This window comes from Mycteria americana, chromosome 25 (assembly GCF_035582795.1).
Source record: "Mycteria americana isolate JAX WOST 10 ecotype Jacksonville Zoo and Gardens chromosome 25, USCA_MyAme_1.0, whole genome shotgun sequence".
In the NCBI taxonomy this organism is placed as follows: Eukaryota; Metazoa; Chordata; class Aves; order Ciconiiformes; family Ciconiidae; genus Mycteria; species Mycteria americana.
This window is the reverse complement of record NC_134389.1, coordinates 3,615,102-3,642,718: the sequence shown is the minus strand read 5'-3', so window position 1 is coordinate 3,642,718 and position 27,617 is coordinate 3,615,102. Positions and strand designations below refer to the sequence as shown.

General features: G+C 47.8%; 2 protein-coding genes and 1 non-coding gene across 6 annotated transcripts; all 3 read left to right on the top strand.

Moving 5' to 3' along the window:
• The first annotated feature begins 5,238 nt into the window (after positions 1–5,238).
• On the top strand, positions 5,239–13,362 carry LOC142420745 (uncharacterized). The gene is made up of 12 exons (XM_075524958.1): positions 5,239–5,368; positions 5,465–5,553; positions 5,963–6,124; positions 7,029–7,286; positions 7,416–7,610; positions 8,365–8,518; positions 9,013–9,239; positions 10,050–10,263; positions 10,745–11,173; positions 11,672–11,954; positions 12,669–12,933; positions 13,096–13,362. The coding sequence occupies exons 1-12, from the start codon at positions 5,239–5,241 to the stop codon at positions 13,360–13,362; spliced, it is 2,673 nt and encodes an 890-aa protein (XP_075381073.1).
• Positions 13,363–13,420: 58 nt separating this feature from the next.
• Positions 13,421–27,421, top strand: KHDC4 (KH domain containing 4, pre-mRNA splicing factor). Of its 4 annotated transcripts, none has more exons than XR_012778789.1 (14): positions 13,421–13,532; positions 13,679–13,916; positions 16,214–16,342; positions 16,685–16,764; positions 17,414–17,466; positions 18,372–18,535; positions 18,956–19,167; positions 19,731–19,791; positions 20,660–20,717; positions 20,932–21,185; positions 21,702–21,857; positions 22,899–22,983; positions 24,958–25,049; positions 26,027–26,073. XR_012778789.1 is itself a non-coding variant. In XM_075524870.1 (14 exons), exons 1-14 carry the CDS (start codon positions 13,441–13,443, stop codon positions 26,224–26,226), a joined length of 1,896 nt encoding a protein of 631 aa, XP_075380985.1. In that variant the 5' UTR covers positions 13,421–13,440; the 3' UTR covers positions 26,227–27,421. The 4 variants fall into 4 exon arrangements, 3 of the variants coding, with proteins under 3 accessions (XP_075380985.1, XP_075380984.1, XP_075380986.1); XM_075524870.1 differs by having other exon boundaries at positions 16,220–16,342; positions 22,871–22,983; positions 26,027–27,421; XM_075524869.1 differs by having other exon boundaries at positions 22,871–22,983; positions 26,027–27,421.
• Positions 18,727–18,855, top strand: LOC142420940 (small Cajal body-specific RNA 4). The gene has a single exon (XR_012778818.1).
• Positions 27,422–27,617: the final 196 nt, after the last annotated feature.

Genomic DNA, 27,617 nt, shown 5'->3' with positions numbered 1-27,617 from the left:
GGGACAGCTGTTTGGTGAAGCACAAGCGAGGACATGGGCGAGGGGGGGCTTCCCAGTAGGAGACATCAAAATCCTTCCCCCAGCAGCCTCACGTGCTGACCCGAAGCAAGAAGATGACAAACCTGGGAGCGCTGATCACCAACATCGAGCTCTGCAGCACGGTTGACGGCTGCAGCACAATCACGTTTCCCACCCTCAAGAAGCTTTCCGTCAACGGTAAGGCCTTTGGGAGCTCTCTGACGAGCACTGCTGCAGACAAGATGAACGGCACGAATCGTTGTGGGAAGTGGGGTTTGTCCCTGCGGGGGAGGGCCTCTGGGGACACCCTGAGCCCCGCAGAGTCCGGTGCACGCAGCACCCTCCCCTTGCCTCCCCATGGGCGGAAGTCCCATGGACGGGTTTCCCTCAGCAGCGGGTCACACTCGGGGATCTGGCTCTGAAGGGAAAAAGATCCTGTTGGAAGAAGGCTGAGGCCAGTCAAAGATTCGGCCCCTGTCACAGATGGATTTACCCTGTGAGGCGTGTTGGAGCACACTTGCATCTGCCGTCTCCTTGTCTACAGGTGTGCTGACGGGCCGTGAGCTGGCTGACTTAGAGCCTGACATGTCTTTGCCTTGCTTTCCAGATGTCGTTACTATTTGGAGCAGTGTGTCTAAGCATGTTCGGCAACAGCTCCTGCAGACAAAGGTGGGATCCGACCCTACCCCTCCCCTCGCCCAGACGGCTTCAGGGGTCCCGGCAGCCCTGTGCCGGCAAGTGCCATTGTTCTTCCCAGAACTGCACGGCGATGTGCAGATTTGCCACAAATGTGCCAAAGAGCCGCTTCTCCGTAAATTGAGAGACATAAAATAAATTAAGGAAAAAAAAAAAGGAACATAAAAATATATTTTTTTTATATACGCAATATAGAAATACAGAAATAAAAATGTGGTTGAGGTGTGCAAAAGTGGTGTGCACCAGGCGTCGGCAGGGCACGAGGCCACCCCCCCTTGCAAGCTCTCCCAAGTCCTCCCTCTGTTTTTCAGCCTACAAATGCTTGCCCTTCTCTTCTTTTTGCAGCCTCAGGCTGTCAGCATAACAGGACTGGGGACATTTCATATTCAAAAATGGCGCTCTTTTGAAAACGGCGAGGTGCTCACGTTTCAGAGACCTCTCTTTTTGCTGTCCGCGACTGTTGCAGAGATCCGTGAGCTGCGACATGCTTCGGTACCTGTTCCTGGTAAGAAGAGCAATGAATGAAAGTCTGTGTTTTCCCTTACGTCCATATATTTGGGGTTTATGCTGGTTGCTGTTTAGAAGCGGTGATGGACACATGAGAGGCCTTCAGAAGGCCCTGAGAACAACCTCCGTGGGACGACGCAAACAGCCCACCAAGTAGCAATGCCTAGAAAGGGGTCCTTTCTTTTGGACTAGTTTTTATTAAGGCTGTACAAAGCCTCTCCGCGATCTGCTTTAGCAACTGGCTTCGTGCCAGCCACCTTTATCGATTGGTGGGATGCCTGCTGGCCGATGGTCGTTTATTGGAACTGTTTACCATAAAGCCGTTGAGATGATGCCGATACTTTGTTCTTGCACCACACCGGACCTTGTTGAGGCAAATGCCCACAGGCCCGTAGAGCTACTTGCATGCAGAGAAGTGGGTCAAAGTCAGCTGTAGGGAGCCTTGAACGAGAGACGGAAATGATAGCTAGCACAGAAACCTGCCCCTGGCCAGATCTGCTGCCATTTCTGACCACTGCTGCCGTTGCCGTATCTGCAGCGTGCCATTGCTGGGGCCTGTGCAGCACTAAGAGCTTGGTGGTTTATTTGTGTTTGTATGCAAGTCTTCCCAGACCGGGAGTGCGCTACATGTGGGCTCAGCTCCGTGGCCTGGCACCCTCTGCTCTTCCCATGGGAAGCCGCCCCATTCTTCCCACCTTGTCCTGCCCTCCTGCGCGGTGTGGGCACAGATGGCCGAGGTCCTTGGCTCCTGTTTCTGTTTAGGGAATTATGGCTGGGGCTTGGCACATCCGTTGATGGAGTGATTTGACCCTAACTTGAGGAGAGGAGAGGCCTACGTCAGCTCCTTTAAGGAGCTGTACCAGGTGGTTAGACCAGACAGTGCTGTGGCAATGTATTTTACCTGAGAGCTGCTGGCGCTTTGTTTGAGTCTGCTGAACTGCTGTCTGAGTTAACAGTCTTCCTCCTCTCTTCCAGGTGAGATTAAGAAAGTGTCAGTGAGCTACAAGAAGATCCACTCAGACGTCCCCTATTCTGAGGAAGTTGTGCAGAACTGTATGCAGGAGACCCTGAACTTCTTCTACTTCATCCTAAGAAACAGAGAAGACACGGACTTCATTTTAAAGGACGTTGGCACTCTTGCCGTGCGGGGAACAGAAGTGACAATGGCATTTTGCGAAGACTTTTTACTAAGCCTCAACAAGTCTACGTACGCGGTAGAGAAGTTGCTCACTGTAAGTCTATTGTTTTTTCCAGTGCTACTTAGAGTGGGTTTGACATCCCATCAAAGGACTGGGGAACTGAGCCCTGCTGGCCAGCTGTAACCTGCTGGGTCACTCGGGCTAGGCACGGTCTGTAGCAGTGGAAGCTTTCTGTAGTTTCTTTCTTTTATTTGCTATGGTTCAAGGGTGCTGGGAAGTTACGCAGTAGTACTTTTGCTGGGCAAGGAAGGGAAAGCCCTGGCAGGGCCTTGCCATAAATCGGAAAAAGGCCAAAGGAATGGCAGGGGTGATGATGTTCACCCCACACTCTGGACGTGAGGCGGAGGCGCAGAGACACCAAGGCCTTGCTGAGACCAGCCCCTTCGTGGCTGCTGGCACGCTATTGGTGTAGTTCTCCTGGCCTGACGGAAGAGAAGGAGAACCCAGCGTGGCTTCCTCCACGCTGCAGAGGCATGCAGACTCTTTGGGAGTCTTTGGAAGGACTCGGGGGATAACGCCAGCTCGGAACCATTTGCTCTCGGTTCAGCAACAGTTAAAGCAAGCCACCTCACTGCAACCAGCAGCCAGGAACCCAGGCTTGTAATGGGCCTTCCCTTGCGTTTGCCTCCATTGACTTCTTCCCTGGTAAACAAGGAGTCTCCTGCCTGACGCCGTCAGCTCTTGTCCTTGCAAAAAGGCTGGCGACGTTCCTCGCCCTAGCAGACGATATGCTGTGCAGCTTGTTTCAGTAAGGGGCTGAAGCACTTGGCCAGAAGTTTGCGGAGAGGCCGCTAATGCTTGGAGCTATGGAAAGGCCGTTGCGAGCATTGAGTTCCTTTCCCTGGAGTCACGTCAGATGTTTCTGTCCCTGTTGCAGAAGAAATGGGTCATATCGGACAAAGAAGTCAGTCTCTCTCCGAGCTGTTTTGGCCGTGTCTACCAGTTTCCACAGTGAGTATAGTTGTTTCTGCAGCCCTTGTCTGACCAAGCGCAGACGTGCTCAGCTCGTCTTTGGTAGCGCTCCGTCAAATTACTGGTGTGCAGCTAATTTCATCCTTGCTTTTGCTTCGTCTGGAGTTACGCATCCTCCATGACTGATTGTGGTTTGCATTTTACCATTACTCCCATCAGAGGGAACTGGTTTGCTAGGCAGAGGAATTGGGGCAACCCTGCTAACGTTTCATCTGCTCGTTCTCTTTCCATTGGTAGCGACTGCCCAAACATTTAACAGAAATAAGATCCTCATATTTCCGTTGTTTTGAATATAACATGGAAAGCTTCTCTTAGAGGCTCCTCTTCTCAAAGACCAGATGCACGCAAGTCCTCTGTCTGACGTTTCCGTGCCTCCTGTGACACTCACGTGAATCAAAGTATCTCCGGAACGCCTTCTTGGGTCAAGATGGCACGGGAGAGCTGAGGCAAAAAACCAAAACCTCTGCCTAGCGAGGGGCTGCTGAGCCGCTCCTGAGGCCAGCACTGCTCGGGGGTTCCCTTAATGGCCTAGGACATGGGGATGACTCTGTGGAGATACCTTGACATTCATCTGGCAAAGAAGCCCTTTTCTCAGGATGGTGCGTCCTTCCTATTTCCAGGTTTGAGATGAGAGCAGTGCCTCGAAGAGCTTCTCTCACAGACAAGGAGATACTTGGAGAATTCGAGAGTGCTTTGAGCAGCATGGGAGTAAGAGGTAATGCTAGTGACCGATTCCTGGCAGAGAAACACACCGCGGCGTGATTCGATGAGAAAAACGACGCGGAGAACAACTGTGCACGGATTGCTAAGCTGTGCCGAGACCTCGCTTCGCTTTTAAACGTGGGAAGTCTAGCTCCTCGACCTTAATTCCTCAGGAACATCAGAGCTATAACGTGTTTGAGTTGAATGCGCCATGATAGCAAATTTTTTTTATACCGAACACGTATGCAACGCCAAGAGGTTGTTCCCCCAGAAGAGACTGTTAAGCGCCGAGATCTGTCTCCCTCCGAAAGCTGCTGTGCAGAGGAAGGACTAGCTGCAGCAGGAGGAAACTCCGACCGAAGAGGATGATGTGGCTGTCGAGGGTTGAACAGGATCAAGGGCTGGTGTCAGGAAGGGCTTTAGATCTCCCTCCGAGAAAACGGGTCTCGGAAGGAATCCCAGTGAGGCCTCAAACAGCTTCTAACATTGCAGAGCAGATCTGTGCCTCCTCCTGCCTGTTCTGAGAGGTTTTCTCCTTTCACGCTTGCAGCGGCTGTTCATCACACACTGCGCCTTCTGCGAAGGGGCCTTTCTCCAAACCACTTAGCCAGAGCTGCGATGGAGGAAGAAGCAGAGGGGAAAACGGAGGGAAAAGGGCCTCATGGCAGGTGAGACTCTGAAAGGACTCCATTAGAGTGGCCTTGTGCTCTAGTGCTTGTGCGGGATGTTATATAGGCTCATACAATAATGGAGGTTGGAAGGGCTCTCGGGAGGTCCTGGTCCAGCCAGCTGCTCTGAGCAGAGTCAGCTATGAGCTGAGGTCGGACCAGGTTGCTCAGGACTTTATCCAGTCTTGTCTTCAAAGCCTTCAGGGACGGAGACTGCCCAAGCTCTCTGAGAAACCTTTCCTTTGGACCCAGTGTTCGTATTAACTCAGAAGGGCTGTCCACACACGTCACCACACAGTGCATTTCCTTGCTGGATGGGAGGTCCCACAGTATTTGGGACTGCCTTGCAGTGGTCAGTGTAATGGCCAGGAGGGGGATACCAGTATCTCCAGGTGCCTGTCATTGCACAGGATGCAAATCCTCTCTCTGTTCCATCGAGGGGGCCGCATCAGGCCGCGTGTCCCGGAGCCTTCCTCATGGAAGAAGCTCATCTCCTTGATTTCCTCGGTGGCACATCCGAGCGTTACAGCTCAGGGCTATCCCTGTCTTTCCGGGGAAGAGGGGAGGACAACTGGGTGAAGAGAGCTCACTCTGCTGCCGAAGCAGGTGAGCAGCGTGAGCACAGGATGGAGAAGCAGCTCTTCCTGCGCTCACACCAGCTCACCCCCGTGTGTATTTTCAGACTGTTGCCACAACGTGCAGGCACAGAAGGAAGGCAGCACGAAGAAACTCCTTTCGAGAGCCCTGAATTGCCATTGCCTACTTCTGAAGAACACAGGCAGACAGGACAGGTAACGTAATACGGATTGAGGCAATTGTTGCGTCACTTGATTGTAGCAAACCAAGTGGTGGGGATGTCTTAGGAGAAACGGGTACATAGAAAAGTACGCAGATACCGATTCTGAGTAGATCTCTTACTGTGACTCATTTTCCCATTCAATTACCTATTTTGGGTATTGTTCATCTCAGAGAAGGAGCCGTAGGCCTTTTCAAAAGGTAGCTCTTTGATGACGTAGTTCATTGGTCATAACAGAAGGGCTTTCTGGTTGCACCTGTAAGAACTGTTGACAGAAACTGGGAAAAAAGGGAAGATGAGAGAAAGGGCATTATTTACCAAAAAAAAAAAAAAAAAAAAAAAAAAAAGAAAAAGAAAAGACAGATGAGACTAACTGCTGCTATCGCATTTCTGGTTTCCTGTAGAAAGGACAGTTTGTATTTGGACTGAACAGTAGAAGAAAACTGGAGGCATCCGTGGCCAAAGGGAAGGAGAAGGAAGAGAACAGAGAAGCAGGAAGGGCCACCTTGCCAAAACTGCCTCAAGAGCAAGCTGGGAGAGGAAGCAACAAGATGTGGAGGGCCCAGGTACGGGAGTATCAACAGAGCAGCCTTCTTCTGGTCGGCGTGGCACTGTGGTTTGCACTCTCGCCTGCTCGCTGCTGTGAGGGAGGAATTGCCGGTAGAGGCCAAGGGGCAAAGCGAGCAGCCAGGCAGGGTGAGGGCATCAACGGGCCTGCTCCATCCCTGGAAAGGAGGCCACCTCTGCCCAGGCGCCGGCTCTGGAGCTCGAGCAGGAGCTCTCCCAGTCACATGGCTTGAGCCAGCTCCAGCCGGCAGCGTGGAGGGGGAGAGCTGTCTCTCCAAGTAGCACGGAGAGCACTCCGGCTGTTCTTCATAAGCAAAATGGCCGACATGTTATTTCAGCAGCTCCTTGGTGGCAGGGAGCCAGCATTTTGTGAAATGGCAGGACCCACCTGTTTTTCTGCTGCTCTATGGTTTGCTGATGGCCCTGCGTCCACCCCGCCCCACCCCTCCCAGTTCAGCCAGAAGCACCGCACAACCGGAGGCCCCTGCCCACTACACGCACGGAGGCCGCCCCTTCTGACCACGTCCCACCATGCCTGTTTCCGTACTGTTCTGTGATGGGCTCGGTGCCGTTTTTGGAAACCGCCGCACCCACCTGACCCCAACTCTCAATTCTGCAAGAAGCGCGTCTGTTGTCGCGTAAAGTCGCATCCCACGCGTGAGCAGCGAGGATGTGATCGAGGGTTTGACTAACGTCAAGCCAGAAGTAGTCTTGGAGCGTGGTTTCCAGTGACACCGTTGGAGAAATAGGTATCCAACTGTTGCCTTTAAACTGAAAGCAAGTAGGTGTGGGCCATCCAAATCCAGATGTCACATTGGTTTTGCTCCACCTGTGGCAAGGCCAGCTTCTCCCTTTTTGAAACCAACTTGGGCCACAGATTTCTGTCATTTGTCTGTCTTGCAGCTGCCCCAGGAGGAAGAAGACGGCCTCAGCTCCCCAGAGATCACCTCCGATACAGAAGAGGGCCTACAAATGGCGGAGGCTTGGATTCAGGCGAGGAGGCAGTTTCGAACTGAGCTGGAAAGCTTAGGGGACATTGAAAAATGGCTGGCTCAAAAACCTTCCCTCAGCAATCAAGAAAAAAGATGCTGGCAAAGAATAAAGGCACGCAGAGCAGACAGGAGGGCTGCTGTCAAATCAGCCGTGACCGACAGCCTGGACGTAAGTACGGAAGTGCGTGGGAAATAGCGTCTGCTGTGAAATCAGTAGAGTGACGCCGCTTTACCACACTGGCGGGCATGGGGATCCTGGGTAATGGTGATCTCAGGGTATTTTTCTAATCCTTTTCAGCGCTCACCACCAAAGAGCAGCCAGCCCCGGAAGAAGGGTACCATTCCCCTTATTTGTGCACCATACCCCCAGGCTCTAGTCACGCTGCATAGCCTCCTGCACAAACAGAAGCTGAGGATGGTGGACGTATTCAGGAAGGCTGGTATGGACGGGAGGAAGATCAAGAGAGCAGACTTCGTCACAGTCATCAAGGAGGTACATAGGGAACAGAAAAATAATGAAGAGCTGCAACTCTGCCCTATTTTCCTGCATGCCAACCCAGAGCAAATGGAAGAGCTTCAGCACGGGGCGTTTTTGCTTGCCTTACTCTCAGAGAACGGCTCCCACAAGCTTTGAAAAGCTGAAGGGCAAAGGGAAGGGAAAGCTGCAGAGATGCACCTAGGGCGAGTCCCAGGAGGGAGTGCAGAAACCCACTGCCTCACAGACTTGGAAGACAGTCACTGCTCAGTAACGCGGCTGTCGGGATCCTGCTGCAGACCCTGAACTGGCATCGAATTTCCCCGTGTTGATACTTGGTCTTTCCCCCACCAGGCTCCTACGTCTCCCCAACACTGCACTGCCTCTCAGTACGTGTTTGCACAGCACGGCTCACACTGGGCCTCGCTTTCCACAGGCCGCAGCGTTACAGAGCTGCAAAGAGCACGTTCAGGTTTATTAGGGTTTAGCAGTTCAGACGTTAGCTGATACTCTAGTCCGAGCCAAAATGTCTTCCCGAAACCCAGAGGGCTGGGGAGTTTGGCACAGCAAAAGCCAAGAGCTCTGCGGGGGGCAGCAGAAGTCGGGTCAAGTTGTGAATGCTTGATAAACCCAAGGAAACCTCAGCAGGTTGCCTTTGTGCCGCGCTTCCCTGCAAAAGCATCTCGAACACCAGCAAAGCTCGCCCCTCCCACTCTGGGGCAAGCCTTGATCTTCTGGTGATGCCACTGTCATTCTCTGTTTTGGTTGCCAGACCAAAGTTCCCATCAGCGACAGGGATCTGGAGGACGTGGTCATCTTCTTGACTTCCCCAAAACCGGGGAATTTTATAAGCCCCGAAGACCTGGTTGACTGTCAAAAGCAGTGGCTGGAAATGAAGAAAGGACAATCCCAAGAGACCAAAACAGGTGAGAGGAGAGCACTGGGTTGGGATAGACATCTCCATCCAGACGGGAAATGCCAAAGGGGGTGCAGAATGTGGCTTCTTGAGACCGTTGTCCCAGAGCAGAGTGGCCAGAAGGAGGCTTCTAGGGAAAAGCTGAAGGATCCGGGGGATGTGCAATACCGTCGCCAGCTCAGTTGCTGGAGACAGGTTATCCGGTCTTTCAGGTTGGGATCAAAGTCTGAACCCTGCAGTTTAACATCCTGTACTGGACTTTGCTTGTTAGCATTCATCATCCAGCCCATCCAAAGCAGGCCCTTTCTCTAGCTGTTGGTGGCAGCTGGAAAACACCGATTCAGAACAGCTTATTCTTTAGTAAGCTCTGTTGGGAGTTCCAGTCAGCACAACGTGCCAAACCCCTTTGTCTTAAACATGGATCGGATGTTCCTTTCTGCTCTGCTCTAACGTGGCTTCTCTGGGCTTTTTGTTTGTTTGTTTGGTTTTTTTAACCTGTCCTAGGTGTAGAAGCTCAGTTCCAGAAAGCCACCTGCAGACCTGCCACTGATCCACCTTCTGCTGGGGACACAGCCAGACAGATGAAGCCTCATGCTCCTACCAAGCCTGAAAGAAAATTAATACACTTGGACGTTCCACCAGTCAATGCCGAGCCAGAACGACGACATCTGAGCTGTGATGAAATGGAAGAGATTGGAAAACTCTTAAGAGAGAGGAGGCGGTGGGAGAAGGTACTGTGTATGTGGCAGGAGAACAAGCGCACCTGCGTGCCTTGGCGAATGTGGTTTAGAGGACAGTGCAGCAGTAAAGGAAAGGGCAAGGGGTTATTGTGCGTGTTAGCTTCTCAGTAGTCCCTTGACCACATGGTGCCTCGCAGCTGAGGTGCTGCTACAAGCCGTCTCAGACACTTCGTTTGGCTTCTGAACACTCTGGTGAGAGAAACACTTTTTCTGGGTAGCTGCCTAGGAGAAGAAGGAGGAGGAGGAGGAGGAGGAGAAGTTGAAGCAGTTTCTGGGTCTGGGGACGGAGTCGTCTTCTGATCATCTAGTCGGCCTGTCCACCAGACTGTGATTTGTCCCTTACGGTGCTGATAAGCACTTTGTCCTGTTCGGTTGTGAGGCGCAGTGCAAGGCAGTCCAATGGAAGTGCAAGAGTGACTCGCTCATTCGCTCGCTCCCAGGTGTTTTCTTTGGAGCATCTTGGGTTGGATGAACTCTGGCAGAATCCAGGGCTACCTCCTCTTGCCAATGTGCTGCCCTACAGTCACGGGCTATGGGGAGAGACTTTCTTCGTCTGAGGCACCTGTGCCCGGTGTGCTGCTCTTCTGCTAAAGCCCTCCAGGGAGTATCTGTCTGAGGACCCAGCTCTGGATGAGAACTGCACTCTCAGAGGAGTGCCTGTCCCTGCGATCCCACTGCGGGGTGCCGACTCCCGTTTGCACACACTTTTGAGATGAATCCCTGCCTGTAGCTTCTCTGCAGGGAATGCAGCAACTCCAGGGCCTCACTGAATGCTAATCGGGACCTGCCCTTTATTTGCAGAACAAAGACAGCCCGATAGAACGGAAAGAAAAGTGCCGGATGGTGAGATCTGGGGATGGCCCCGTTGACGAGCACTGCCTGCCCTCAACTGTAGAGGCTGACTTGGGAGAACTGGTTGACCGATACCGCAGGAATGCCGTCAGGAGCTATCTGAAGAGCTCCAGGCTGTGCAAAGAGCGCGATGTTCACATCACCGACCCAACGCTGCAGAAAGGTAAAGCAAAGAGCAAGGGCCTGATGTGAATGCGCTACATCTGACAAGTTCATGTCTCTTCCCGAGCCCAGAAGCGGGACTAACGTCAGGGGGCGCTGCCATTAATGGAGCATGTTTGCAGCCCTCGGAGAACCGTGGCAGATGCTGCCAGTTAGGATCAGCAATATCACCAGCAGGGCCAGAGCAGGGCTGAGATGTCAAAGGGTGCTGCAGATCAGCCAGGGCCCCGTCCCGTTGCCCCTGGGATGGTAGTCAGGTTCAACCGAGAGTGCAGCTCACGAGGCAAGTTCGTGGCGATGGGGCAGGTCCGAAGTCAAGCCCAGAAGTCAGACCATAGTCAGGATCGGGGCGGGTCCATAGCCAGGAACAGACGTGGCTGTGGCTCAGCTGAAGGCTGCTACGCCTGCAACATGTGAGCTGGAACGGGGCTCCTGATGCCAGGGCGAGGCATGACTGTTTTCTCTGTGCACTTTGGCAACAGCCCTGCTGCATCCAGGAGACAAGATCATCAAGGAGGGAGAAGACATAAGGAAGATCAGGCAGCCTGGAGGATACTACAGCGCAGGACGTGCTGATGCTCCATCGCCTGGGAGCACCTCCAGACCAGGAACTGCATCTGGAAGCCAGGCCAAGGAGATGGAAAATAGGTTTGTTCAAAGAGGACTTAAGATCAGTCCCCTCCTGCTGCCCCCGCTGTGCATCACCCCTCTGTGCTCAGTGCCCACGGTGTCAGAGGCAGTACCAAGGTACTGGAGTGAACCATTAGGACGCTGCAAGGGAGCAGCGAGCGAGAGCGAAGAGGTGGATCCTCTTCTCAGCTACACGGCCACTCCTGTGTTTTACCTAAGTCATTGCGTTGCAGTGGTGCCGCTGAACACTTTGTGGTGCCTGGCGGGAGCCTCGCAGACTAGTTGGGACTAGCTCTGTGCCCTGAACTACGGAGGTGACAAAACCTCTCCTCAGACCGACCCAGCGCTTGTCTGAAATCCCCTCAGAGAATGTTTATTCTTGTGGAAGAAAGACAATCCTGAAGAGCCGAGCTTTGGAGAAGCTTTTGGAGAGAGAGAAACATTGCAAAGCAGAGCACAATCTTCTTCGTTTATCTCTTTAACTAAGTGTTTAGATGCTACAGTGATGGGCAACATACCAGCTCTTCAGATAGCTTCACAAGCTGGCATTTCCAGTGTCACTCATGTCTAATAAGGACCGACACGGTCTGCACAGGTGTGGCAGAGCTTCCCAGGGCCGGGAAGCCCGGATAGCTGGTTCTTGTCGGGCTCACTTTTGCCCTTACTAGGAGAAGCAGTGAAACTGCCCAGAATTTTATTTCTGTAAAGCATGCTATTCTCTCTCATTTTTTCTCCACCCCCCCCCCCCCCCCCCTTTTTCCCCCCTCCTTTTTTCACAGGCATCTTCAGGGGAATAAGCTGCAAAAGTCAAGTGACAATAACTTCTGGCCAGGTCATCTCCTGGACAAGCTATGCCTTTACTTTCCTGAAAAGCAGCATGACAGGGCACACGCCTTGTTCAGCTATGTTCATCCAACCAGGCCCGCCTACCATGGCATCTAAAGCCCTGACTGCGGCTAGCTCCTCAGCGAGCCAGGACACTCGGCCTCTGGAGGCACTGCCTTCAAGAAGACCCGTTCCACCTGAAGCTCTTCTCCAAGCAGCAGGAGATGTGTGCACAGCGTTGTGACCCCTCTGTCAGCTCATGGGATCTGGGCCCCGCTTCTGGATAACAGAAATGTATTAAATAAAGAGCGTATACTCAAGCTGAAGGCGTGGGAGGGGAACATGGCTTGTGAGAGGTCTCCCTCCTGGGGGACCCCTTGAAACACCTTCCCTTCCCCAAGGAAATGTTTCTGTCCTGCTTTTTGAACAAGAATTCGCCACGCCACAGGCAAGCAACCTGTGGCGTAGCTGCCAGGGACAGGAAGCAGGCAAATCTGAGCATCAGACAGCTGGGCTGTAGGAAAAGGGAGCTGAAGCATTTTGTGAGAGGTACCTAGTCGGGGGGGGAGCGCTGCCAGATGACAAACTACCAGCTAGAGCCAGGCCAGCTGGAATTCCCTCTGCCACCCGCTCCTGCCTCCAGATAACCACATGCAGGATTTTCAGACAGTGGAACTGATCTTTAATTCTTCGAAGAAAGTCTACGCTTCCATTCATGTTGCACAGAGATAAAGCGGTATCTCTGTCATGGTCGCAATATACTCAGTACTGAACTGGAGGGAGGAAAATGGGATGTCCTTTATGACTGCGGGCACCAGAGTTTTACTTGCAAACAAAGAGCCCAAAGACCCTCCAAGTGCCCCGCAATACCCTCCAAAAGCCTCTCAGCACAGCCCAGAAAGTCCGAAACAGATCTGCTCCTGGTGACTCATGGTGACCCTTTCTGGGAAGTGAAGCTGAGCTGAGACAGGAAGAGACCAGGCACCTGCGTAGCCGTTTCACCACCCCGTCTTCTCCACACCACCTGGACACCTGCCTACGGGCAGGCCTGGGGCGTCTTGGGGGACCAGGAGCAGAGTTTAGGGGCCAGTTCAGCGGCCACTGGGCTCAACGTGGCGGGAGCTTTCGCGGCCGCAGCTTAGAAGCGCCAGCACGGCAGATGGCAGCGCGCATGCGCCTGGGGGCGGCGCGGGGGGGTGACTCGCGGCAGGGGGCAGTAGGCATGCGTCAACCGCCCGGCGGCTGTATCGGTGTGTAAACAGCTGACGGCGGCAGCAAGTGGCAGACCGCGGTGCGCATGCGTCAGCAGTCCGGATGCAGTACCAGTGGGCAGCCCGCTAGGGACAACAGTGCGCATGCGTGAGGTCCCTGCCTGCAGTGCCCGGGGCGCGCGTGCTCGACTGCAGCCGCCGTCTTCCGTGACGTCATCGGCAGCAGCCCCGCGGTGCGGGCGCTCCCCGGCCTGTCCCGCCCCTCCCCCCCCGCCCTTTGCCGCGGTGCTGCGCGGTCGGCGGGCGGTTTCCCGCGGTCAGCCACAGAGCGGGCCGTCCGCTGGGAGAGCGGGGACAAGGGCCGCGCCCCGGCCCGGCCCGGCCCGGTCCTCCTTGCCTGTCCGGTGTCGGTTCCCGGCATTCCCCGTGCCTGAGGGGACGCCGCCCGTGGGCCGCGCCGTCTCTGTGGCAACGCCCGGAAGGGGCGTTTCGAGGCGGCCTCGAGGCCGGAAATGACGCTGGGGCTGGCGCGGAGGCGGTGGAGCCGGGCCGGAGCCATGTCAGCGGGTGGTGGAGGGCAGCGCGACGCTGGGGCGGCTGGCGGGTGAGGCAGGGCCGCGGGCGCGGCGGGTCCTCGGGCGCCCCTGGAGAAGGGCCTCGGTGCGGCGGTCCCGAGGCGCGGCAGGTCCTGGAGCTCCCGCAGGGCAGCGGGCGGGAGGCGGCCGGGACTGAGGCCTCTGTCTTTTCCAGGCGCCGCAGTAAGTGGGACCAGCCTGGCCCGTCCCCTGCCTTCCTTCTCCCTGGCACGGCGCCGCTGCCCGGGCGCCCCTTTCCCGGCGGCGGAGATGGTGGCTCAGCTGTGGTGGGCTCCGAGAGCTCCGCAGCCCCCTCGGGAGCGCTGGACGCGGCCGCGGCCGTGGCCGCGAAAATTAACGCGATGTTAATGGCCAAAGGGAAGCTGAAGCCGGCGCCCAGCACGGCGGACAAGGTGGGTGCCTGCAGGGGCGGCAGGAGCCGTGCCGGTGGGACCGCTAGGCCCGGGGGTGGTGGGCGAGGGTGGGCGTCACGTCTGTTTTCTGGAGACCTGCGGACGTTTTTTGTCGGAATAGCTCTCTGAGATGGGAAATAGTGAAGGTTTGCTTCGTAAAGTCGGATATAGCAAAAAAACAATCGGAAAACCTTTTTTAAATTTTTTTTTTTCAGAATAACAGAAACAGTGGTATAGCTGTAAGGTCAGTGCTGCCACTTCTCATTAAGGCTTAACCGAAGTGATCTGTAGGAAGGTGATGAACTTTTTTCTGAAGTATTTTCTAAGTAGTGCACCTGATATAAAAACTGTAGTATAAAACAGCCGGTTTAAAATATGAGACCAAATTATTTTCATGCTTAAACAAGTTATCAGTAGGAGCCGTATGTCCAAGTTCTAAACAACTTGGTCAGCTTCTGGTCAGCCCTGATGTGAGCCTTGGTCAGCCCTGAAGTGGTCAGGCAGTTGGAGTAGGTGTAGGTCCCTTCTAACTAACTTTTATATTCTAAAGCAAGTATAACTTAAAGCCTATTTTCCAGTTTCAGTAATGGGAACAGTCTTGCTTTTCTGCATATTACTAGCCTATGCTAGAGCCAAGTTTAGAAGGCTGTTTCACGTTTCTTTCCAAGCTTGTTTGAATATAAAGTTAACAAGAAGAGTATGTTTTCACGGTGTATTGTGTCTTTTTTTTTCACGTGCACAGTATTGGTAGGACTGCCAGTTATGTTCTAAGGGTTTGCCTTGTGAAGCAGCATTAAAATGAGTACTCGTTTTGTTATTGGATTTATTCACAGATCATACAAGAAAGAGTGGCAAATGTACCCTGCCACGTATTCACCGTAACTGGTTCTCTGCAGGTTCTGTATCCAAAATGATCGTTACAGCCTTTTTAATATGTGAAGTTTAGTAGCGAGTGTTTCTTTGATCATTGCTGTCAGCAGTCCTAGGTGGTTTTACGCATTGTTTGCTGCACGATGGTGTCTGCTTCTCAATGCTTAACATCCACCTGAGGGTGTGACAGTTTCAGCATTGAAGAACATGTGGCTTGGTTTCAGGTAGTCCTCTGTAGTCGTACCAGGTGGAAGTCAAGTCTATTCGCTGACTAGCAGTTTGAGACACCTAAAAATTGGAAGATACTGTGGTGTCTCATTCTTCTATCTATGTTTTTTCCATAAGCTCTGGTGGCATTCTGGCATCCTGTGACAAATTGTATTGCTGTGGGAACGACTTAACCAATTAATTAATTTGCTAATGGGATTTTTTTTTTTACTGCATATGTTACTTTTGTTAGGAAATGTCCAGTGATTACATTTCCAGAGTAATTAACTCTGACAGCACTTAAGATTGTGCGTGAATGGAAATTCAGGAGCCTGCAGGTTAATGAATGTACTTTATTTTTTTTTTTAAGTGAGGAAGGAATAGAGAAATAGAACGCATGTACAATGCATTAGACTTATGTCCCTCAGTAGCTGCCTTCTGGCTCTCATGCAAGTGCCGTGCTTCATGTGATATTTATGAGAGTGGATAGATACCTTTTGGATGTTACTGGAAGGTTCTCTTTTGATAGAGTCTAGTTTTCTCTTTATGTCCCCAAAAGCATTTCAGAATTTTTAGAAGGATGGACTATCTAACTCTCTATATGTGGAAAAAGCAGTAAGGTCTTTGTTGTAACTCTAACTCTTCTGCCATATCGTCTGAATCTGTTTGTGACTCCGTGGCTTTTTCTTTCTTAGCACTTGGATACTGACACAAAATATTATACCCTTGTTTTAAAAAAAGAAGGGGCGGGAAGTGCAGTCATAGTGTGGATGAGTTTAGATCTTGAACAGAAATTCTAAATTCTATGTAAGGGGAGTTGAGAGAAGTATGAATTGCATGTTTTATGTAAGTCTCACAGCTTTCTGTCAGAGATGCCAATTCAAGTGTAAAATGCCCTGGTTTCTGTTTGAGAAACTTTACTGCCTAGTTCTACATCTGTTTCTCCATTTATAGAATAGAAACAGTAATTACTTACCATATTAAAATGTGCTGAAGATAAAACTAGTGTTTTTATTTGGGCTTACGGTTGTGAAGAGGTAGATTATTAAGTAGTAGATACAATGTGCTTTCTGCTAATATTTGTAGAGTGTTCGGGTTCAACAGCTGAAAGGGGAGAATGAAAAGGATATTCACCTCTAGAGTACTAGGGTCAATTTGTTTGTTACGTCATTTATCTCTGCTTTCCAACTGCTGGTCTTTTGCAATGGTTGTCTTTGAAGCTGCAGGCTCTGGGGAAGGGTCCAGCTACGAGTAAAAGCAAAGATGATCTCGTGGTGGCAGAGGTAGAAATCAATGATGTCCCCCTCACGTGCAGAAACCTGCTGACAAGAGGACAGACTCAGGATGAGGTATGTTCAGGATCTACATCTGATTTGTTGGGCTTGGCAGCATGTTTGTACCTGTTTGTAAGAGCATGCAATAAACTATATTCAGGGGCTGTTTCCTCTTTTTACAAAACTTGTGTTTTCAATGATACTTTGTTTAGAAGTTTATTGTTTTGTTCAATAATATGTCATATGATGAGGTAAGGTAGTATCCTTTAGCGGGCACCATTCATTCTCTTACCACTTACCACCACCAGACTTCTGGTCTTTTTATACAACAACATAGTTTAAACCACTTTGGGGTTTTTGTGTGTGCTTTGTTTATTATTGGTAAACTTGTACTGGGTTTTTTTAAATTGTTTGTAGATCAGTCGACTGAGTGGAGCAGCTGTCTCTACTCGAGGGAGATTCATGACTGCAGAAGAGAAAGCAAAAGTGGGACCCGGGTTTGTATTTCTTTTTTGGGGTTTCTGCTTTTTTTTCCTCGTTGGGTGGCTAAGTGGTGGGGTTTTTCTTTGTTTTGTTTTTCATGAGCAGTGTCACTTTTGGGTGCCAGAGCGAATTGTCTGTTGAGTGTTTCAACTATGTTTACCATTATGATAGTACTGACTGCATGGCTGCTTTCCTACCTGCTTAATATCGATAGGGTGAAATAAAGAAAAAAACAACAAAGCAACCACGAATGCGACAGATCAGTCTGTGCCGAGCTTCTTCCGTCTGAAGACTATATTGGGTCTCTTGTGCATTTTGCCAAGAATGGGCAACTTTCCAATTACAGAGAGAGCTAATATTTCATAGACTCTGTGCTTTTAGTTAGTTAACCTTTCATGTGGACAAGCAAATTAAAGTTTTCAGTGGTATAACTTTAGTAAGTCTTCATGTAAATAACTTCCGAATCTCTTTAGTTTTCAGTGCAAAGCTTTGCTTACTGAGCACTGTGATATTCAATGAATATGTATGTACTTTCTTATTTGAAGAGTATTTCAAATCTTTATGGAAGACTTTGTGTCTAGATTGACTGTAATATTATTAGATTGAATCCATTATTGTACATTCTCTGTGGGTTTAATGGAATATTTGACGTTTCCTTTCTAGAGATCGTCCTTTGTATCTTCATGTCCAGGGTCAGACACGGGAATTGGTTGACAGTAAGTGTGCAAAGCATTCTGCTTTTTCTCTCACTGTTTGTGATAAAGGGGTTTTACTAATGGGCTTTGTTATGACCAGTATGGATTTGTACTATAAATATCTCGGTGTTGATAACAGATGCCATTTAAACGTTGATGTTAAGGTCTCTGTTCAAAACTACCTAAGGTGTGTACTGCATCCTGTAAGTCATGAAACTAAAACTTTGATAGACTACATGGAAGAGGGGGCGAGTGGGTAGGGTTCCTAGGCAGGTACAGCTCTTACATATGAGTTTATTCACTGATAACACACTGAGATCCCATTACAATAGGTGTGTGACAGCGAGACCTTCCCTTTTAATATGCAAGTATGAATGTTTTTTGTGAAATTTCTACATTTCCGTTAGAAGGACAAAGAACTCCTGTCTTGCCAATGCCTGCTGGAAAAAAAAGGAAAACTATAAACTGCAGGTGTTCATTTGTTCTGTGTATCAGTTCACGGGCTTGCCCTCAGTTATCTCTTGAAACTTGAAGCTGCTCATTTTTATCTACCTTGATTTCCACAGCCGGTAAACAATTTTTCACGTGTTAGTGTGCTCATTCATGCAGATGTATATTCTATACAGGGTTAATGTAAATGTTTCTAGCATTTGCTGAAATGTGTGAGCTAAAACTGCCCACCTGCCTATATATTAGCCTAAACTTTATCAGGATGGGAGTGGAGAAAGAACCATGATGCTTGTTGCCATTCTTTGCGATCCAATCCCAGAATGCTAATATTGGGCCCCACTGTCAGATGCAATCTTTTTGCCTGTAGATCTGCTGTCCCAGAATATGGGAAAGTAACCTAGTCATTTCACAATTTGGTTAACCTGGGCAGTTGACAAGGGCTGAAATACAAATGAATTTCATATTCTGTCAACTAGGAGCTGTTAACCGAATTAAAGAGATAATTACTAATGGAGTAGTGAAAGCAGCCACAGGTTCTAGTCCAACGTTCAACGGAGCTACAGTTACTGTCTATCACCAGCCAGCCCCTATTACTCAGTTGTCTCCAGCAGTTGGCCAAAAACCTCCATTCCAGTCAGGGGTGAGTGACATTTATGTGACTTTCATTGAATATCACTGATTACAAGATTTGCCCGTTACAAAGTATATATGTAATGTGCTATTTATTTAAAAAAAAAAAAAAAAAAAAAAAAAAACACAAAACCAAAAACAACAAACAACAACTCCAAAACAAAAAAAACACCTCAAAAAAACCCTTTGTGTGTTGTGAAAACTGGAGGACTAATCAGACTGAGTCTGAAGAGTGAGACTCAGATGACAGTAGCCTCCTAAAAGAAAAGGGATGGAGAGAGCAGTCCTACTTACAGAAAAGCAAAGGGCTGACTGTGCTATCCAACACTTAACTGTTCTGGCTGTCATAGAAATAAGATTTCTGGCCTCCAGTGAAATGGACATCCTAATTCTTAGAGTGAAATAATAACCTTTACTGTTACATTTACAGATGCATTATGTTCAGGACAAGTTATTTGTTGGTCTGGAACATGCTGTACCTACATTTAATGTGAAAGAGAAGGTGGAAGGGCCTGGTTGCTCCTACTTGCAGCACATTCAAATTGAAACGGGTGCCAAAGTCTTTCTTCGTGGGAAAGGCTCAGGTTGCATAGAACCAGCATCGGGCAGAGAGGCTTTTGAACCCATGTACATCTACATCAGGTATGAGGGGGGTTTTTTCTTTGAAAAAATAAAATAAAAATCCCAGTAACTAGTTAAGAATGTAGCTTAATCTTTAATTAATTTGGGGAATTTGTAATTCTGACTAACTTAATGCAAGTGAAATAGTTTTTTGAACTTGACTTATTTTAATAGAGATCTCTCTAAAGTGATAATCAACCATACGATGATATGGTATAAAGTGATATTCAACCATAAGATACTGCTTTTATTGAGAACACCGTAAAGCTGTGTTCTTTTTGGGCTTGGGTTGTGACGCTGAGCTTTAAGGGAAGAATACAAAATGCACTGACAAATCAAGTCAGTGTTCTGTGCTCGTTTCTTGCAGTATTTAGACTAACCTGAATTTTCATGTAGAAAATAAATACTCATCGCTTTTGTTCACAATTGTGCTAAATAGCTGCAGAGCTGCTAGAGTCCTGCAGAGGTGCCTGATCACTCCATAAAGGGATAAGATCTGACAGCAGGTTGCTGATGAAAGAAGTAGCTCCAAATTTGGTGGAAACACTTGTGCTTACGAAGTATTTTTTTGTATATGTTTTCAGTCACCCAAAGCCAGAAGGTTTGGCAGCTGCTAAAAAGCTGTGTGAGAATCTATTGCAAACCGTGAGTAGCTCTTACAAATAGGAGATTTCAGAGCCTGTCATAGCTTTAGTGTGTGCCTGGATAATGGGTTTTTTTTATGCTCTCAGCAAAGCTGTCCATGTGTTCTGACTTGCTAATACGTTTTTCCTTCTAAGTCCTGCTGTCTGACTTTTGTACAGTGAATAAACATTTCTCAGGATGGAGCTGTAGTAGTGGAATTCTGGGGGGAAAAAAATGCAAATGCTTCCTGAGCAGAACGGGGGCAGAAATTGTCTGACTGTATGCAAACATAAAGGAATCCTACTTTTTTCCGATTGCTGTAGTTTCCGTTGCTTTAGCTTTAAAAGTTGGCCAGAGCCACGCTGTGTGCTTTATCTTTCCTAAAGTGATTGTTGTACCAAAAAAATTTTAGAAAATCTCTCACGTGTACACATAGAAAACTAATTTCTCGGCTTTTCTTATATGAATGAAATGGAGTAGCATCCTGTGAGACAGTTTTTCTGTTAGTATTGATAATTGAATATGGGCTACAAAGTCTCTTTTGAAAAATACATGGAAGCTTTTAGATGCTTTGAGTATTTTTGTCTCTACTGAAGTAGTTTGCCACTCTGTATTTCCTGTGAAAGATTATCCTGTATTTTACACAAATCCGTCACAGAGACCAGCAGGATTAGTGGGATGTTCAGCAGGGTTTTGCTGGTGGTTTTGGTCTGTAGGTTTTTGTGTTCAGTTTTTATGTTTAGAGTATTGCTCTCTTTGTGCATAGTATGTTCTGTAATCAAAGTCCCCTTACAGTTTTATGGGGATGCACAGTAAGATGCCTTTTGCCTGCAAAAGATTAATATAGTAAATAGATGTTTATTGTCTAATCTTCTAAAATCCTTTGTAGGTTCATGCTGAATACTCCCGATTTGTGAATCAGATAACCACTGCAGTACCCTTAGCAGGTAAACGTTAGCAATAATAAAGTCTTTGGAGTTGCATTCTGCTGAGCTGTACTTACAGTTAGTTTTGTGGAATTTATTTACCTGTGGAAGTCTTTGTGTTAAGTCCTTCAGTTGAAAAGGAGTCCAGCTTCTTTTACATTTGGCAATTAAATTTACTATTTTTGTGACTCTAACTGAATTGAAGATGATGCTTTTTTCCCCTTTCTATCACCAGGCTTCACACAGCCTGCCGCTATAAATAGCGTACCTTCCCAGCCATCATATTACCCTTCCAATGGGTATCAGTCGGGTTATCCTGTTGTTCCCCCTCCTCAACAACCAGTTCAGCCACCATATGGTGTACCAGGCATAGTACCACCTGCAGTGCCGTTGGCACCTGGAGTCTTAACAACGCTACCTACAGGAGTTCCGCCTGTGCCGACACAGTATCCAATATCTCAAGTACAGCCTCCAGCCAGCACTGGCCAGGTACTGCCACAGATTAATTATTTGCCCTATGGTTGTCAACTTACTAAGCTGTTTCTTTGCTAACAATGAAATACTTAAAGTAGCTCCAGATGGATAATTCTTCTTTAAGGCATTTTTTTTGGTTATTGGTTTGCTTATGCTTCTGTCTAAGCAACTAAATTGTTGGTATGGCTGCTTCATACTGTGTTTTTCATATCATAGCCACCCGCTAACATAAAGGATATTTGCAGGGGGCAGTCACTTGTTTATGAAAAGTGTTATCACAGGCTGTGATACAGCTATGTAGGTACAATGAGTTTGAGTTACAGATAGTGATTCCTTTGAGGTGGGAGCATTCTATAAATGAAATACGTCGTTTATCTTTAAGTTGTGAATTTCCTTTTAGTTTCTCTTAGGTCTGCAAAGAGAAGCTAGTTGTGTGTTCTGCTCCTATGTATGAAACTGTACATTGAAATCATACTTTATGTGCATATTATAAAATTTTCTTGCGTTTTGTTTTCAACTTCCGCATGCCAGAGTCCACTGAGTGGTCCCTTTCTTCCTGCTGCCCCAGTAAAAACAACCATGCCGACTGGTACGCAGCCACAAGTCCAACCCCATCCTCAAGGTCAAAAGAGACGCTTCACTGAGGAGCTACCAGATGAGAGAGAGTCAGGACTGCTGGGATATCAGGTGGAATAAAATCTGCAATTTTACTTCATTCACCAAAATGGAACTTGGCTGGAGAGGGATTGTTATTAGCACAGTTTATTTGACAACAGTTATGCAAGACTTTTGGCAGATGGCAGCAATTGTTACAAAACATCAAGACCACGCTTTGGTTTCTTTGAGTGGATGCACTGTTCTTAAACTGTGAGTGACTTGATTCATTGGCAGCTTACTTTCCATACCCTCAGTGTTTCGTGAAGAATAGCAGTGCGTTCAGGTCAAAGAGATGACGAGAGCGTGTTACTGGTTAGTTTAAAGGGAGATTATTTGGGGTTTTTTTGGGTTTTTGTGGGTCTTTTGAGTGGGCTTGTTTGAGGGGAGGGAGGGAAATGTGGTAATAACTTCCAGATTTTCCTGTTTACCTTTCTTGCAGGTTGCACTTGAGAGGATTTCAAGAAGCCTAGTTTTAAGAGATTTATTTTATTTTTTTTTTAGATAGCAAATGTTAAACAGTTGATTTTAATAAAAATAATTTTGAGTTCTTCTTCAGACTTGTATGTTAGAAAAGGGAGTTTCTGCAAATGCTTCTGTGATGATACACCCCTCCTCACAGGCAGAAACCCTTAATAAAAGCTTTGCCTAGTGAAAATATGGAACTGACTATATGTTAGACCTAATATTAGTATCTTGAGCAGAGTTTACTGTGGCATGAGGTCTCTGCAGTATTCAGAATTACCTGATTGAGGAGATAGTAAGTCGATCCGTGAACTAAGCAGCTAACTTTACTGTCCTGAACTACTGGAAAGGTGGAGTAGGTGGTGAGGCGTCTTCCATATTGGTGCTCAGGCGTGTTTCTTACTACATTACCCTCAGTATTTTTAGGAGAAAGCATTTTGTTTAACAATGGCGATTAGTGGTTTCTTCTACTAGTTGGCAGTATGCTCTGAAAAGTTGGGTTTCCTATCATTATCATTAAGGAGCTATAGCTTATGTTGTAGTTGTAGATTTGCTAATGCCGTGTGTTTTTCTGCTCATAGCATGGACCCATTCATATGACTAATTTAGGTACAGGCTTCTCCAGTCAGAGTGAAATCGATGGAGCCGGATCGAAGCCAGCAAGTTCCTCAGGAAAGGAGAGAGAGAGGGACAGGTGAGTGATGAAAGAATTATGTTCAGGTCTTTTCTGATTCTGATGGAAAGCTTATTTCAGAGATGATCTCTATTCCATGTTCTCTTCTGTGACTTGGGGGCTGGGGGGGTTGTTTGTTTTGTAGTGGGTGGGGTTTTTGTGGGTGTGTGTTTTGGTTTTGGTGTGGTGTGGCTTTTTGGTTTTGGTTTTTTTTGTTTGGTTTTTTTTTTTTTAAGGAGAAGGGATGCAAGGGTTACCTTTTCATGCTACATAATGAAAATAGCTTAATTTCCACTCTTCCCAAAGTATGTATGCTCTTACTTTGAGTCTGGTATTTTGCCAACTTCTTGAGATAACAGGATATTCTTGTAAAGTTAGCACACTTTAAATTATTCCAATTTTAAAACAAATCTGGAAAAGTTGTAAACTTGAAGTTTTGCAGCCTGAAATTTCAGGGAAAGATTTACTTGATAGTTGCTTTTGTTTTCTGGTCGTTATGAAATACATCAAGGGTCTTGGTAAAGTTTTCTATGTTCTACATCTTGTATGTAGTCCTGAATTCAGCCATTCAATCAATATTTGAAGTCTTCAGGCATCACTGCTCTTCCTTATGCACTCCAGTGTATTGAGCCACAAAACTGTCAGGCTTGCACTTTATTTCATAGCATCATAGCATGGTTTGGGTTGGAAGGGACCTTTAAAGATAATCTAGTCCACCCCCTCTGCCATGGGGAGGGACATCTACTAGATCAGGTTGCTCAAAGCCCCATCCAACCTGACCTTGAGCACTTCCAGGTATGGGGCATCTACCACCTCTCTGGACAACCTGTTCCAGTGTCTCATCACCATTCAGAAGATAATTTCTTCCTTATATCTGATCTAAATCTGCCATCTTTCAGTTTAAACCCATGAACCCTTGTCCTGTCAGTACATGCCCTTGTAAAAAGTCCCTCTTCAGCTTTCTCATAGGCCCCTTCAGGTACTACAAGGCTGATATAAGGTCTCCCTGGAGCCTTCTCTTCTCCAGGCAGAGCAACCCCAACTCTCTCAGCCTTTCTTCATAGGAGAGGTATTCTGTTCCCTCTGATCATTTTTGTGGCCTCCTCCGGACCTGCTCCAACAGATCCGTGTCTTGTGCTGGGGACCCCAGAGCTGGACGCAGTACTCCAGGTGGGGTCTTGAGAGCAGAGCAGAGGGGGAGAATTGCTTCCCTCAACCTGCTGGCCATGCTTCTTTTGATGCAGCCCAGGACATGATTGGCTTTCTGGGCTGCAAGTGCATGTTGCCAGCTTGTGTGCAATTTTTCATCCACCAGTATCCCCAAGTCCATCTCCACAGGGCTGCTCTCAATCTGTTCATCCCCCAGACAGTGTTGATACTGGGGATTGCTCTGACCCACGTGCAGGACCTTGCACTTGGCCTTGTTGAACTTCATGAGGTTCGCATGGACCCACTCCTCAAGCCTGTCAAGGTCCCTCTGGGTGGCATCCCTTCCCTGTAGCATATAGACTGCACCACTCAACTTGGTGTTATCTGCAAACTTGATGAGGGTGCACTCAATCCCACTGTCTATGTCATTGATGAAGACAGTAAATAGTATCGGTCCCAGTACAGACCCTTGAGGGACACCACTTGATACTGGTTTGCACTTGGGCATTGAACTGTTGACTGTAACTCGTTGGACACTGCCATCCAGCCAATTCCTTAGCCATCTAATAGTCCATCCATCAAATCCATTTCTCTCTGATTTAGAGGTAGGAATGTTAGGGGGTACCGTATTGAAGGCCTTACAGAAGTCCGGGTAGGTGACATCAGCTGCTCTTCCCTTGTCCACTGATGTAATCACTCCCATCATAGAAGGCCACTAGATTAGTCAGGCAAATCAAAGTTAAACTCCTCAGGTCAAGGACTGAGTTATGAATTTGTTTGCTATTACCTTTGACTCTTTGCTTGTTTTAAAAAATTAAAAATAAGGGCTCGCATTGGTTTAAATAGGCAGTTGATGCCTCCGCCAGCTTTTCCTGTCACTGGGATGAAATCGGAATCTGAAGAAAGAAATGGTGCGGGGTCTTTACCAGGCAACCATGGTGAGTGCAATAAATAAAATACACTTGTAAGTCAAGTTTTCTTTCCCAAATGAGTTTGCACTGGTCTTAACACTCATTTAAATCGGTGATTTTTTTTTTTGGCTGTTCTTTACACCATATTGTTTAAGTGAAAAGCAGGTTGTATTGCACTGCTCTAAAGTCACTTATGTTCGCTGTGATTATACACGCATGATACTTCCCTTAAGCCTTTAATAAATATCTGTATGAATGAGGAGAGTGTAATTAAGTGAAGGACCAAAGACAAGCATTTTTGACCCATCACTCAGCCGAGGCACAGAATCTCACAGGATTGTTTTGTAACACAGATATGTGGCTTTACATTGTGAACAGCTATCTCTAGAGGCACTAAGGAGTATCAGTGGGAGTTATGGTTCAGGTGTGTATTTACAGACATGAGTTATGTCTGCCTTGTCTGCAAACAACAGAAGTGCTGTCAGATTTCATCCTTTTGTAGGGCTTTCATACATCAAGTATTTGTAACTTGGTAAAACATGTAATTGTTCTAACTCTCTTGGTAGTTTAGCGCCTTTCAGGTCTGCAGGTACATCATGTTAGTCTGTTTAACCTTAGTTTTTCTGCAGTATTGGTCCCAGAGATTGCTCTTCTGTTAGCTTTCTTTTGAACAAAAATTCTACTTTTCTTTACATATTTATCTCTTTAACGGTGAAATTGCCATCACTTAGACCCATTTGCTAACTTTACCTTTTTTGTGTGTTTCTTTCTTCTTTCTCTGTTCTCTTACATGGTTCTGATGGATCACATATGCTGTTGCTGGTGCTGTTTCGTGTGGCCTTCGACCTTGGATGACCATTGGCCTTGTGACCTCAAAATGGTGTCCAACTAACAATTTACAATTAACATCTTTTTTTATTAACTCATTTTGGGGCATTTTATCTCTTTTTATTTTTATTTTTCCTTCTTGGGGGCTGGGGGGATTGTTTGTTTTCCCTTCCCAGATCATCAAGCAAAGAAGATGAAAACTGCAGAAAAGGGCTTTGGATTAGTGGCATATGCTGGAGATTCATCAGATGAAGAGGAGGAACATGGTGGCCATAAAAACGCAAGTACTTTTTCACAGGGATGGAGTTTGGGATACCAGTACCCTTCCTCACAACAGCGAGCTAAACAACAGATGCCATTTTGGATGGCACCATAAACCCTGCAGAAGAGTTTTTTTTCATTCGTCTGTTTTTTCCCTCTAGCAATAATGCATGTATATTACAAAATGAACTTTGCAAATATGCATTGTTTTTACATTTGCAGAAGCTAAAGGTTCAGTATTCCCCCTTGAAAGGGCTCTGTTATTTTTAAAATCCTTCTTTCTGCAGTGAATTTGTCAAAAAAAAAATATTGAATAAGTATTTGACAGGGCTAGTCCCTTATACAGTGGGGGAAGTACTGTAAAGAGAAACTAGGGAAGCCTGTTGGTCTGCATTTCCCATTTTTCCAGGATAACTTAAAAAATGGAAAGAGTCAGTCATGCTGACTTTGTTCTACACCTGGTGTTCCTATTTTATTGAGTGTTCCTGCCGTCAGCCTGTGTTTGCAGTCCCATTGAGCTAATGGTGATCCAGGCTTCAATGTTTGGACTCTCAACAAAGGAAAGGAATATACAGTAGTTCTGAGAAACTTGAGGGTCATATTTCCTAAAACTTGTAATTTGTCTTTACTTTAAGCATCTCCTGTAACTCAGCACTGTTTTTTCTTTAAAATGTGGCTTTACTAACCCCACAACTTTTCATTCTAGCCAAATGTCAGGGCGGGGGGATGCTCAGTTTTTTTGGAGGGGTTCATCTTGCCGCTAATCCCCAGGTGGACTTGGCACTGTAGCACTGGTACTTAATTCTCCAGTCACCCCTCTGCATTTCGTTCCCATTCAGCAGTTCGGACGGAACTCCTTCTCATGAGGTTCGCCCCCATCTCTTAACTCATTCACTTACTTGATTCTACCCCTTCTGTTTCACGGTGGTTTAATAAAGAAAAGGCAGGCAGCAGCCGGGTCCCTGCAGCGCTGGGACCCTAGCACAGGCCTTGCTCTTGCCTTGAAGCACAGAAGCGGAACCTCGGAATAAGTTCTTGGATTGTTTATGGACATGAACTGCAACACAGGCTTTTGTGGCGGGGCGGGCTGTTGCAGAAAGAACTCTTTTGCACGGAGAGCAGCAGAGCGTGGGACTGCGACAAGGTGCTGGTCAGCTTTACAAACGGGAGAAATAGTTTTAAAAATGGGGATGTGTGTCGCTGCTGCACACTGAAAGACCTTGCTGGCTCACTTGTACAAACGTTGTCTTTGCTATGTGTTGTAAATAATTAGAATCATACTTTCATTATAAATAAATGTATAAATATTCTGCTTCTTGCTGCTTTTTTGGGTGAGGTTTGCCTTCGGGGCAGACACCATCCGTGGTCTGTAGCTTTTTGGGAGCCCTTGGCCCGCCGTGTCCCGACGCCCCCTGGCGCAGAGGGGAGCGGCGGACGGCGCTGGCACCGCGCCTGCGCTGGCCCCGGCCTCGCCCACGCCGCGCGGGCCGGCTGGGGGCGTGGCCG